The 12,060-nt window shown below is 39.9% G+C and overlaps 1 protein-coding gene across 1 annotated transcript in view; it reads right to left on the bottom strand.

Moving 5' to 3' along the window:
* The window catches only part of LOC144590945 (transmembrane channel-like protein 1), a 31,636-nt gene extending 20,646 nt beyond the window's left edge, over nt 1–10,990 (bottom strand). The window contains exons 1-5 of the mRNA XM_078395303.1: nt 10,869–10,990; nt 7,886–7,976; nt 6,755–6,836; nt 3,604–3,710; nt 564–662 (exon numbers count right to left, since the gene is read on the bottom strand). Coding sequence (XP_078251429.1) covers nt 564–662; nt 3,604–3,710; nt 6,755–6,836; nt 7,886–7,976; nt 10,869–10,966 — 477 coding nt within the window. The 5' untranslated portion in view covers nt 10,967–10,990. The remainder of the gene's footprint in view (nt 1–563; nt 663–3,603; nt 3,711–6,754; nt 6,837–7,885; nt 7,977–10,868) is intronic.
* Nucleotides 10,991–12,060: the final 1,070 nt, after the last annotated feature.

Raw genomic sequence — 12,060 nt, 5'->3', positions numbered from 1 at the left:
AGTTTAAAGGTAGACAAAAAATGCTGGAGTAACTCAGCGGGACAGGCAGCCTCTCTAGAGAGAAGGAATGGGTGACATTTCGGGTTGAGACCCTTCTTCAGATTTAGTTCAGTTTAGTTTAGTTCAGTTTAGCTAGAGATACAGCGCGGAAACAGGCCCTTCGGCTCTCCAAGTCTGTGGTGACCAGCGATCCCCGCACACTAACACTGTCCTGCACACACTAGGGACAATTTACAATTTTACCAAGCCAATTAACCTACAAACCTGTACGTCTTTGGAATGTGGGAGGTAAAAGAAGCACCCGGAGCAAACCCACGCCCAGTCACGGCGAGAACGTACAAACTCCATCCGAACAGCAATCATAGTCAGGATCAGACCTGGGTCTCTAGCTCTGTAATGCAGCAACTCTACTGCTGCGCCACCGTGCCGCACGTAGGTTAGGATCGACTTTGGATCACTGGTGCCATCTGCACTTATACTACAATGAATTAAAAATTAAAAATACATACTGGCACAAAATATCTTCTTTACAGAGATAGTTCTTAAAAAAAAGTTAAACTTACCCCAAAATCCCACAAAGTGGCAAAGTTCATGGCCGAGTCCTGTTCACCCTTTGGAACAGTTTTTCTAGGTATGCTACCATAGGGCTTTCCCATTAGAGCCTAAAATCAAAATATTGAATTATTAAAATGATACCTTAGAAAACCTGAAATATACTTCCATACAACCATTCCAATCTCAAAAACTGATGTGATATTTAAAAAATAAAGTCAGAACTTCTTCGGTACACTGCAATGCTAAATCAGAATAAGCAACAGCACAGATCAATTTAATAATCGGATTTTTACTCATGGACAATATTTGGATTTGAAGCTTTTCTTGATCTTGTTCTTTCAGTCGTAAGTTCCAAAACAAACAATTTTTTGGGATACATTTTCAGTTAGCTGCTGTAACTTATGCAGAAGTTCAGCAAAATCCAGATATTGATGTGGTTTCCTTTGATCTTAGAATCATAGAATTATACAACACAGAAGCAGGCCCTTCGGCCAAAGATGCCTACCTGAGCGGTTTCAATTTGCCTAGGTCCGGCCTATATCCATGTACCTGGTCAAATATCTTTTAAGCTGTGTAATTTACCTGCCTCCACCTTATTACAACATTTCAGAAGGGACAAGTAAGATTCTTGCTGCTGGCCTCTAATGATGCCGGTTTGCCTTTATTTCAAAGGGCAACCACAAGAAGGTTTTAATCCCACTCTTTGTGCATGATACTCCAGTCTCAAGGCCAATCCACTCCATCCAGATTAACTGAGCTGATATATGACTCAGACAACTCTCTACAGAATGTATTACCATGAGTACATAAAAAGCAGCAGAAAGCGACTGGCTGTAAGTTCATCTGAATTTCATAACAGCAGTTGTAAATAAATCAGCCGTGATTTTAACCAAGCCTAGGTTCAGCAATGTGAACAGTACAATCTTGGCCCAATGGAGTACATTTGACTCCATGGTCTTACAAAAATGGGCCAGTCAAACTCTCAGCTGAATCTAACAGCAAAATGTGAAGGCTGTCAGGCAGGAACTGGGCAGGCTGCCAAAACAGACCTACAGGGCAAATCGTTGACAGTTACAAAGAAGGCTGAGTAATGTTTTTTGGGTAACAGTAGGTTACCATTTCCTCGTTATCGAGTGGCAGTTTCCTGGAATTCCATCACCAATATAATTTTTGTAGTAGTCCCTACAAGGACTTCTACAAGCAAAGAATGCAACAATTCATACACTCCACCTACGCTCAAAAACTAAGAACAGGTAATACCAAACGAGGGTTCCCCTCTTCCATTATAGATGAAACGAGGGTTCCCCTCTTCCATTATAGATGAGGCTCTCACTAGGGTCTCCTCAATATCCCGCAGCTCCGCTCTTGCTCCCCCTCTCCCGATTCCTAACAAGGACGGAGTCCCCCTTGTCCTCACCTTCCACCCCATCAGCCGTCGTATACAATAACATTATCCTCCAACATTTCCGTCACCTCCAACGGGATCCCACTACTGGCCACATCTTCCCATCTCCACCCCTTTCTGCTTTCCGCAGAGACCGTTCCCTCCGTAACTCCCTGGTCCACTCGTCCCTTCATGCCCAAACCACCCCCTCCCCAGCAACCGCAGGAGATGCAACACCTGTCCCTTTACCTCCCCCCTCAACTCCATCCAAGGACCCAAACATTCTTTCCAGATGAGGCAGAGGTTCACCTGCACCTCCTCCAACCTCATCTATTGTATCCGCTGTTTCAGATGTAAACGTCTCTACATCGACAAGACCAAACGTAGGCTCGGCAATCGTTTTGCTCAACCCTTCACTCAGTCCGCCTTAACCAACCTGATCTCCCAGTGGCTCAGCACTTCAACTCCCCCTCCCACTCCCAGTCTGATCTTTTTGTCATGGGCCTCCTCCATTGTCATAGTGAGGCCCAGCACAAATTGGAGGAACAGCATCTCATATTTCACTTGGGCAGTTTACACCCCAGTGGTATGAACATTGACTTCTTCAACTTCAGATAGTTCCTCTGTCCCTCTCTTTCCCCTCCCCTTCCCAGCTCTCCAACTGTCTTTCTGTCTCCTACTACATCTTATCTTTGTCCCACCCCCTCCCCTGACATCAGTCTGAAGAAGGGTCTCAATTCGAAATGTCACCCATTCCTTCTCTCCTGAGATGCTGCCTGACCCGCTGAGTTACTCCAGCAATTTGTGTCTACCTTCAATTTGAACCAGCATCTGCAGTTATTTTCCTACACTGCTATACTTAATATCTGTTTATGTTTGCTCTATATTCTCTACGAGAAGACATGGTTAAAAAAAAAAACCGACTCCATAAGAACTATTCTGGAATACGGACTTGGAAATTGGGGAACTGAGTCACAGCCATTGTTCCTACCTATAGTTATAACATTACTTGTTCCAGACACTTCAATAATCTGTCCAAACATGTATTGGCGCATTTAATTGAGAATGCCATCACTCTGCAAATAATAGGTCAAAAATTGTTATGATTAGATACCACCGGTAACCTGATAACAGGGTTTATAAACAAAAAAGAAACATGAAATCAAACTTTAACAGCCACGGTACATACTATAATTCAATTGGGAATAACTCATCTATAGTTCTTTTTGCCTGAACTTTCCTTCATAGGTGGAGGATGCAATATAGTCACTGTAGGGGATTGTCTAGCTCTCTGAGCTATTTATTTGAGAACGTGTCTGGTATTAAAAAGCAACAGAAGATAAACACAAAAACGTTTCGGGCCGAGACCCTTCTTCAGACTCTTTGGGTCTGAAGAAGGGTCTCAACCTGAAATGGAGCTTATTCCTTGTCTCCAGAGATGCTGTCTGATCCGTTGAGTCACTCCAGCATTTTGTGTGTATCTTTGGTTTAAACAAGCATCTGCAATTCCATCCTACACAGTAAAAAGCAATATGTTGATCAAATATCCAAATAACAAGTAACATTCATTGTCTTATGAAATCCTGTTCATTTTGTTGAAGGAATTCCATTTTAAAAAAATTAGAAGCTTTTCAAATGAAACTATAGACAGTAATTAACTTTACCTCTGGGATCATGACCAAACCAAACGTTAATCCAAAGAGAACCATATTGATCCCATACATCCATCTCAAGAATATGAAATATGAAGCAACAGAAGATCCAAAATGACCTGGTAAAGCCAAAATAATATGGTTATAACAAGGGAAAAATTGGAACTGACATGGTGTATCTGGATTAGTAATACAGTATCACAGTACAATAATAGTCAGTGAAAGAGGAAAATATTGATTTCCATCTAGAAGTGATGAATTTGAAGGTACCAAGAAAGCATATATACACACCTTTAATGAAAAAATGTCAGAGAGAACTCTCCCTGAGATTCAGCCACTATCTCCAAGAATATCATTTTAGAACAGCATAGCAAAACATGGCTATCCACTCTGCATTTGTTGCAAAAGATATCTGTGCCTCAGAACATATAACATGTAGGAAAATCAACAACCAGACAACATAGGTTTATGGTGAGAGGGAAAAGATTTAATAGAAATCTGAGGGGTAGCTTTTTTCACAGAGGGTGATGGGTGTATGGAATGAGCTGCCAGAAAACTATAAGGCAAAAAACTATAACAACATTTAAAATACCTTTGGACAGGTACATGGATAGGAAAAGTTGAAGGGGATATGGGCCAAACGTGGGCAGGTGGATAAGTGTAGATGAGGCCCCTTGGTTGGCATGGGAAAGCTGGGCCACAGGGCCAGGCACCTGTGTCTATCTTAAAGCCTCTTAAACCCTCTTCATTTCTGCTCTGGTAATGTGTTCCAGGCATCCACTACCCTCTGTGTAAAAAAAAGTACCCATCTCTTTTAAATGGCCCTCTCATCTTAAAGCTATGCCCTCTAGCCTTTGACATTACCATCCAAGGAAAAAGGTTTTGACTATCTACCCTACCTATACATCTTAAAATTTTATATACTTCTATCGGGTTTCTCCTCAATTTCCAATGTTCTAGAGAAAACAATCTTAGTTTTCTCAATGCTGTGCCAGGCTTAGAACCACAGAGAGGAATGTGTGTCCATCCTAGTTTCGTGGAAGCGTGGTTTTGAAGTGTTCATGCACTAAAAGTCAGCATCACTCACACTGGTTCACAATCCAGTTAGGCCTTAAGTTCTCAACCCTGTCATTGAATAGCAAATAGCTTTGATATATTATCCAGCATTATCTCAACTACTCCTATAAACTACACTTCCTGCAAAAACTAGATCAGACTACATAAGAGGGAGAGCAAGCATTTTGAGCTTCCATGACGTAATTAGATTGTAAAAAAAAATCCTATTCCTATTCCCCTCCTAGGCTGAGTGATATCAGTGTCCCATCCTGGGACATATTGAACTTACCTTCAGATTCCAAATCAGTCTGACTCTGTGATAAACACAAAATGCTGGAGTAACTCAGCAGATCAGGTAGTATCTCTGGAAAAAAAGGAATTGGTGGTGTTTCAGGTCAGAACACTTCTTCTGACTGAAGAGGTCTAAACGAGGGTTCCGACCCAAAACGTCACATATTCCTTTTCTTCAGAGATGCTGCCTGAATGGCTGAGTTACTCCAGCATTTTGTGTTTATCTTTGGTACAAACCAGCATTTGCAGTTTCTTCCTATACATTCTGACTGTGTAGATATAGAATAGAACATTGTTGGTACTTTTATTTCATGTATAGGTAATGTAAAAATAATAGGAGAAGATACTGGAGTAACTCAGTGGGTCAAGCAGCATCTCCCAAGAACACGGATAGCTGATGTTTTAGGTCCAGACCTTTCTTCAGACTCACTTGGGTCCTGATCCAAAATGTCACTTGTCCTTGTTCTCCAGAGATGCTGCCTGGCACACTGAGTTACTCCAGCACTTTGCGAATTCCTTTGTAAACCACCATTTCCAGTTCCGTGTTTCTAAAAGTTACAGGGGTGTTTTAACTTACAGCAAGAAAAAATATGTGGGAGTGTGGAACAAATAAAAAATAGTAATAACTGGCAAAGTTTTCGCAAAAAAATTGAATGTTTAAATTTCTGAGATTCATCACCTGTATCCTATTCAACTGTTTTTTTCTACAAGATGAGGAAAATGGGATATGGGTGGTTGTGGGAATGTGGACAGAACGACGCTATCTCCTCAACCTTGTCCAAAGGAAAGTTGGCAATTTAAGCTGGAGGACCTCTTCATCTTCCTGATAATTGTTAATCTACTGTCAGGTGAGAAAATCATGTTGGATTCCTCCTTGGCCAATAGAAGATCTATGCGACTGGACTTTGTTTCACAGCTCCAAGTGCCAGCAAGTTTGTAAATCTCTTCATCAAAATTTCAGTTCAAATCATCTGGTATGATATGGAATGACACACAAAATATGGTTTGGATGCTGTTGCCTTAATGGTGAAAATGTTCTAAAAAAGCTAAACAATTTTCATAAACCAACAGATTTTAACTCTGCCATGAACCGTCATTGAGCAATGAATTCAAAGGACAGGAAAAATAATCCAAAGTGAGTTCATATCTTATTTGTTTGTATCAAACTTCTATAAAGAATTCCAGCCAGGTAATGTTGAGCAATTAATCCCAGACTTACTATTGGGTCTACTCTAAAAAAATATTTTTTATTAGGTTTTGCCTTAAAAGAGAAGTTGGAATCAAACAGAAAGAAAAATATAAAAGAATTAGTGTGTGTAAGTTTATTTTTTAAATGTTTATCATCCAAAATCATCCTAGATCAACAATGCCTACACAATAAATGTGGTAACAATGTAGAAACAAGAAACTGGCTTACACAAAAGGACATAAAGTCCAGGCGTAACTCAATGGATAAGGCAGCATCTCTGGAGAACATTGATGGGTGACATCCCAAAATGTTACATATCCATCTTTGGGACATGGCCTATCCATGTTCTCCAGAGATGCTGCCTGGTCAGCTGAATTACTCCAGTTTTTTGTGTCCTTTTGTTTTACAATAAATGTGATAGTAGCTGTGCATTCTCCCCATATTCAGCTCCAAGCAGCTCCACATAGTGCTTAGTGCTGTTGAACAGGAATGAGTTTCTTGACATTTATATCAAAACTTTAACAATCCTAAGGAAAGCAGGCGACATGTCAAACTATCTTAATTCTCTGACAAATAAGCAAGTGTATTTTGAAAGAGTACTTGACCATCCTTAATTGCTCCACTTACTTTCAATTTCTTTTATTTTCATCTCCCATGGAATGCAAGCAGTTTTGAAGTTATCAAAGTCACGCTGGAATTTCATCCATTTCTGAAAGTAGAAATTTTGAGATGTAGTTATTTTCTCATCGTCATCATCATCAGAAAAAAAATATCAAATCATTTCTTCAATCTATCCTGCACTAAGTAAGACAGCAGAGTGATACCCTGTTTCCAGACTAGCTCTATTCCTAAAATATTTATTTTCAAGAAGTAACTGTCCCAAGTCACATTCTGAGACATTTCTAAACTAAACTAAACTAAACTAAACTAGAATGTTGGTGTTGTGCCCAATTGCTTCGAGCAGGAGTTTTATGTGCTGAAGTTCATGTTTCACCACAGATCAATCACAGAATGAAAGCTGAGGATGTCCTCAAAGCCAAGTGGGAAAAGGAGGTGGTGAATACTCTTGAATAATTCCTCGATCAGACAGCTTCATCACCAGGATTTCAAAAGAAATATATCAAAAGGCATTCTACATAGACTAATCATGACAAGGAAATTCACCAAACTTCAACCAATAAAGATGCAGTAGGTTTATAGGGCGTGCAGCGTAGGTTTACTAGGTTAATTCCCGGCATGGCGGGACTGTCATATGTTGAAAGATTGGAGCGGCTAGGCTTTTATACACTGGAATTTAGAAGGATGAGAGGGGATCTTATCGAAACATATAAGATTATTAAGGGGTTGGACACGTTAGAGGCAGGAAACATGTTCCCAATATTGGGGGAGTCCAGAACCAGGAGCCACAGTTTAAGAATAAGGGGTAGGCCATTTAGAACGGAGAGGAGGAAAAACCTTTTCAGTCAGAGAGTTGTAAATCTGTGGAATTCTCTGCCTCAGAAGGCAGTGAAGGCCAATTCTCTGAATACATTCAAGAGAGAGCAAGATAGAGCTCTTAAGGATAGCGGAGTCAGGGGGTATGGGGAGAAGACAGGAACGGGGTACTGATTGAGAATGATCAGCCATGATCACATTGAATGGTGGTGCTGGCTCAAAGGGCCGAATGGCCTTCTCCTGCACCTATTGTCTATTGTCTATAAAGGCAATAGATTAAATCAAGGAGCACAACTGTAACTTTAACCCAGTGTTGTCACTTACTTTGGTCATCATTACTTTATAGGCATAAAATCTTTTGCCTTTCCCTTTCCCAAGTGCACCTTCAAATTTCTCCACAAATTCCTGCGCTTCTCTGAAAAAATGAACAGAGGTATATATCTCATTAAAGTTAAAGTTAAAACACATGGCAAAACCAGTCCGTAAATTTAGATTTGTTGTGTGGTTCGTTCTACTTCAACAGGATCATTAGCATTAAAGAACATGGCACAGTCAGAGTACACTTTCAATAGACCAGATCAATAATTATTTTACTTATTTGTCTATGAGACGATGTGAGGACAGACATGCACACATGCTATTCCTTCAAGCCATTCATGTTTAAAGTGATCATCCTTGGAAGTTAATGACAAGATAACTTTCCAAGCAAGTAAACAAAATAAAGCACATGTGCTGGACAAAATCTCTCCTAATATTACTCACAAGACCACTTAAAATCTTATTGGCAGATTCTTCTGCTGCATAAATAGTGACTTTATGGAGTTTATGGATTGGAATTTGGGGTTCAAATGTGAACTAACAAAAATCTGAAGAATTGATTGCTGACAGAATATCCAACCTCCTAAAGGATTGCAATTAACAAAATACCAAAGCCTACAGCCAGTTATATTGTCATTTACATCTAATCATATCAGCAAAATGATATATGATAAAAGTCTTACAGAGAATAGCAGGATATGGATCATGTGCAGACAAGTGGGATTAGTTTCACTTGGCATCAAGATTGTACGGGCATTGTGTGCTAAACAGCCTGTTCTTGTACTGTACTGTTCAATGTTCTAAGTTCTGTAACTTGTGAACCCAACAAGTGGCATATATTCACAGTCTCTTAAAGGGCCTTCAACAGTAGAACTTAACATACTACTCTAAACAAGTATACAGGCCAAGTAATTTTATCTTTTCTTGAAAGAATATTAAGATAGATTGGCATTTTTGCAGGTGTTCTGCTATAGTTTACTAGTACATGTTAATAAACGTTGAGATGTGAACATGTATATGTCTCAGTGTGTTCATGATTTAAGTTGCAGAAAAAAAGAACATGCTGGAAAGACTCAATGGTTCTGGGAAGAATGACAAAATTTGATCTGGAAACCATTATAATCAAATTCACTGGATGTTTTCAAGAGAGAGTTAGATTTTGCTCTTAGGGCTAATTGAACCAAGGGATATGGGGAGAAAGCAGGAACAGATTTTGGATGATCAGCCATGCTCAAATTGAATGGCGGTGCTGGCTCGAAGGGCCGAATGGCCTACTCCTGCATCTATTTTTTATGTTTCTATGCAAGTTAAAGTGTAGAGAATGACAATGAGGTGCTAATCAACTGGTTGATCTATAAGTTAGCAGCTTCTGGAAAAGAAGGGAATAAAGCTGACCGTACATCTACAACTATTAATCTTCAAAGCTGAGTTAATTTTGAACTCTAATTCAGGAATAAAATCTTATTTTCAGCTCTTACTTAAAGGGATCATTATGCTTGTTACATTGAATACTGCAAGTAATCACACTTTCTACCTAACTCAATGATCAAGTTAATGAAATCACCATATGGAAGTATGGTCTTTTGTTTAATTTTTATGTGCGCATTTTGAGGCAATATTTTCATTTAATTTACAGTGCAGATACAGGTCCTTTGGTCCACCGAATAGGCACCGACCAGCAATGCCCGCACATTAACACTACCTTACACACACTAGGAACAACTTTACATTTATGCCGTCTATTAACCTACAAACCTGTATGTCTTTGGAGTACGGTAGGAAACCGAAGATCTCGGGGAAGACACACGCAGGTCATGGGGAGAACGCACAAACTCTGTACAGACAAGCACCCGTAGTCAGGATTGAACCCGGGTCTCTGGCCCTGAAAGGCAGTAGCTTTACCACTTGGCCACCATGCTGCCCATACATGATTTTAAGAACATGTGTTCAGATCACCATCAGGCAACCTGCCCACTTTTTAAAAAAAGATACAGCATGGAAACAGGTCGACCAAGTCCATTGATCACTCATTCACACGAGTGCTATGTTATCTCACATTGTATTCACTCCCTACACATCAGGGAATATTTTACAGAGGCCAATTAACCTACAAACCCTGACGTCTTTGAGATATGGGAGGAACCCAGAGCACTCGAAGGAACCCCAAGTGGTCACAAAGAGAACTTGCAAACTCCATACAGACAGCACTCGAGGTCAGGATCAAATCTGGATCACTGGCTCTGAGGCAGCAAACTGTGGTTGTGTTTGTCAATGGGTATCACAACTAACGAAACAAAGTGAATGGTCCACTGACACCATTTAAAGTTTCCTCCAGTCAGTCAACTTAACTGTATTGCAATATGAAGATATGGCCAATTAAAAGATAAATATTAGGTTTGATTTTAACCTTACTTGTCCAATGCACACTGAGCAGGTGTGTAACTTAAATAAGTAGATTGCTTGCCCTTTCAGACTTCAAACAGTTCCATCCATCTCCAATATTAATTTGTTTTGATTTTGCAAGCAGTTAAGCATCCTTCTAAAGCATGCATTTCCATCACAAATCTGCACCTATCAAGATTCCATTAACCCTTCAAGAACCAGATAAAACTTGGACGTCTGATCTGGAGAGCTACTGTGGGCATGCATCTAGGTGACATCAGACATTGGCCTGAAGGGGGAAGAGCATCTTCTGGTAAGTGATTGCTGCCCCTGCCCCAAACTCCCTTCTCCATCCTGAAAACACATTCTTATTATTGGCCTTTATGTTAGCAGATGGCCAAAGATTTACCCGGAATTTTAATTGAGGCCTGGGATGGAAAATACCTGAGGTCTGAAACCATCATTCATCACCCTCCATTCCTTCCAGGCTGCCTACAACTCGCATTTGATTAAACTCAATCCCAATTATTTTTTTGAGAATTGGTTACTTACATCTTCTCAATTCTTTATGATTAACTGTAATAATGTATGACACAGAAGCACTTACTTCAATAGTTGTAATTTCTGCTTCATGGGTGAGGGCTTGTTTCGTAAAGTTGCAATGAGTTTCTTCTTTTCTTCCACTTCATCCTTCAGTTTATCCATATCTTCTTCTGTAATGACTTCTTCATCGGATTTTTCTTCAGAGCTAACAATCAAGAGATAAACATATTATGATGATGCAATGATTTTCAAATAGAACTTCGAAATATCAATAGACACAAAATGCTGGAGTAACAGCGGGACAGGCAGAATATCAATGATGCATCACTGCTCTGCAAGATATTCTTATTTCACTCTAACCAGTTTTCCTTTTTGTAATACTACAATGAAGATCAATCAATCAACTCACCTCCTCTCCACATCCTCACTGAATTGAAATGACAAACAGTGCACCAAATTAGCTTTGACTTCTTCACATTCCAAGGCTTCCTTTTGTTTAATGGTTCTTAAAGCATCATCAAATGATAGCTTCATGATTATGATTAATTCTTTGATGTATAAATCTATAACTCTATGATTAGTTATAGATTTATTCATCAAAGAATTGAGCTGCCAGAGGAGGTTGTTGAGGCAGGTGATATAACAGCATTTAAAATACACTTGGACAAGTACATGGACAGGATTGGTTTTGAGGGATATCGGCCAAATGCAAACAAATGGGACTAGCTTAGATAGGGACATCTTGGTCAGTATGGATGAGTAGGGCCTTGATTTCATGGCCCCCTTTAGCTCTCCTAATTACTTGTTTCCTCTCCTGCTTTCATTATATTCATCAAGGGCCTTCTCCAATTTCAGCTTCCATTACTTCTTTCTGACTAAACCTATTTCTCTGGAACGTCAGAGGTTGAGGGGAGACCTGATGTAAGGATGTAAAATTAACGGAATCAAGGGATATAGGGAGAAAGCAAGAACGGGGTACTGATTTTGGATGATCAGCCAAGATCATATTGAATGGCGGTGCTGACTTGAAGGGCCGAATGGCCTACTCGTGCACCTATTTTTGACGTTTCTACGTTTTTATGAAAGGCATAGATAGGATAGATAGTCGGAACCCAAGGTGGAAATGTCAAGGACTCAAGGGTATAGATTTAAGATGAGAGAGGGAGAATTTATGAGAGATGTGTGTGGCAAGTTTTTTTTTAACGCAGAGAATGGAGGGTGTCTAGAACATGCTCCCAGGGGTGGTGGTAGGGGCA

This window comes from Rhinoraja longicauda, unplaced genomic scaffold (assembly GCF_053455715.1).
Source record: "Rhinoraja longicauda isolate Sanriku21f unplaced genomic scaffold, sRhiLon1.1 Scf000418, whole genome shotgun sequence".
NCBI lineage: Eukaryota > Metazoa > Chordata > Chondrichthyes > Rajiformes > Arhynchobatidae > Rhinoraja > Rhinoraja longicauda.
This window is presented reverse-complemented; position numbering and strand designations above follow the sequence as displayed.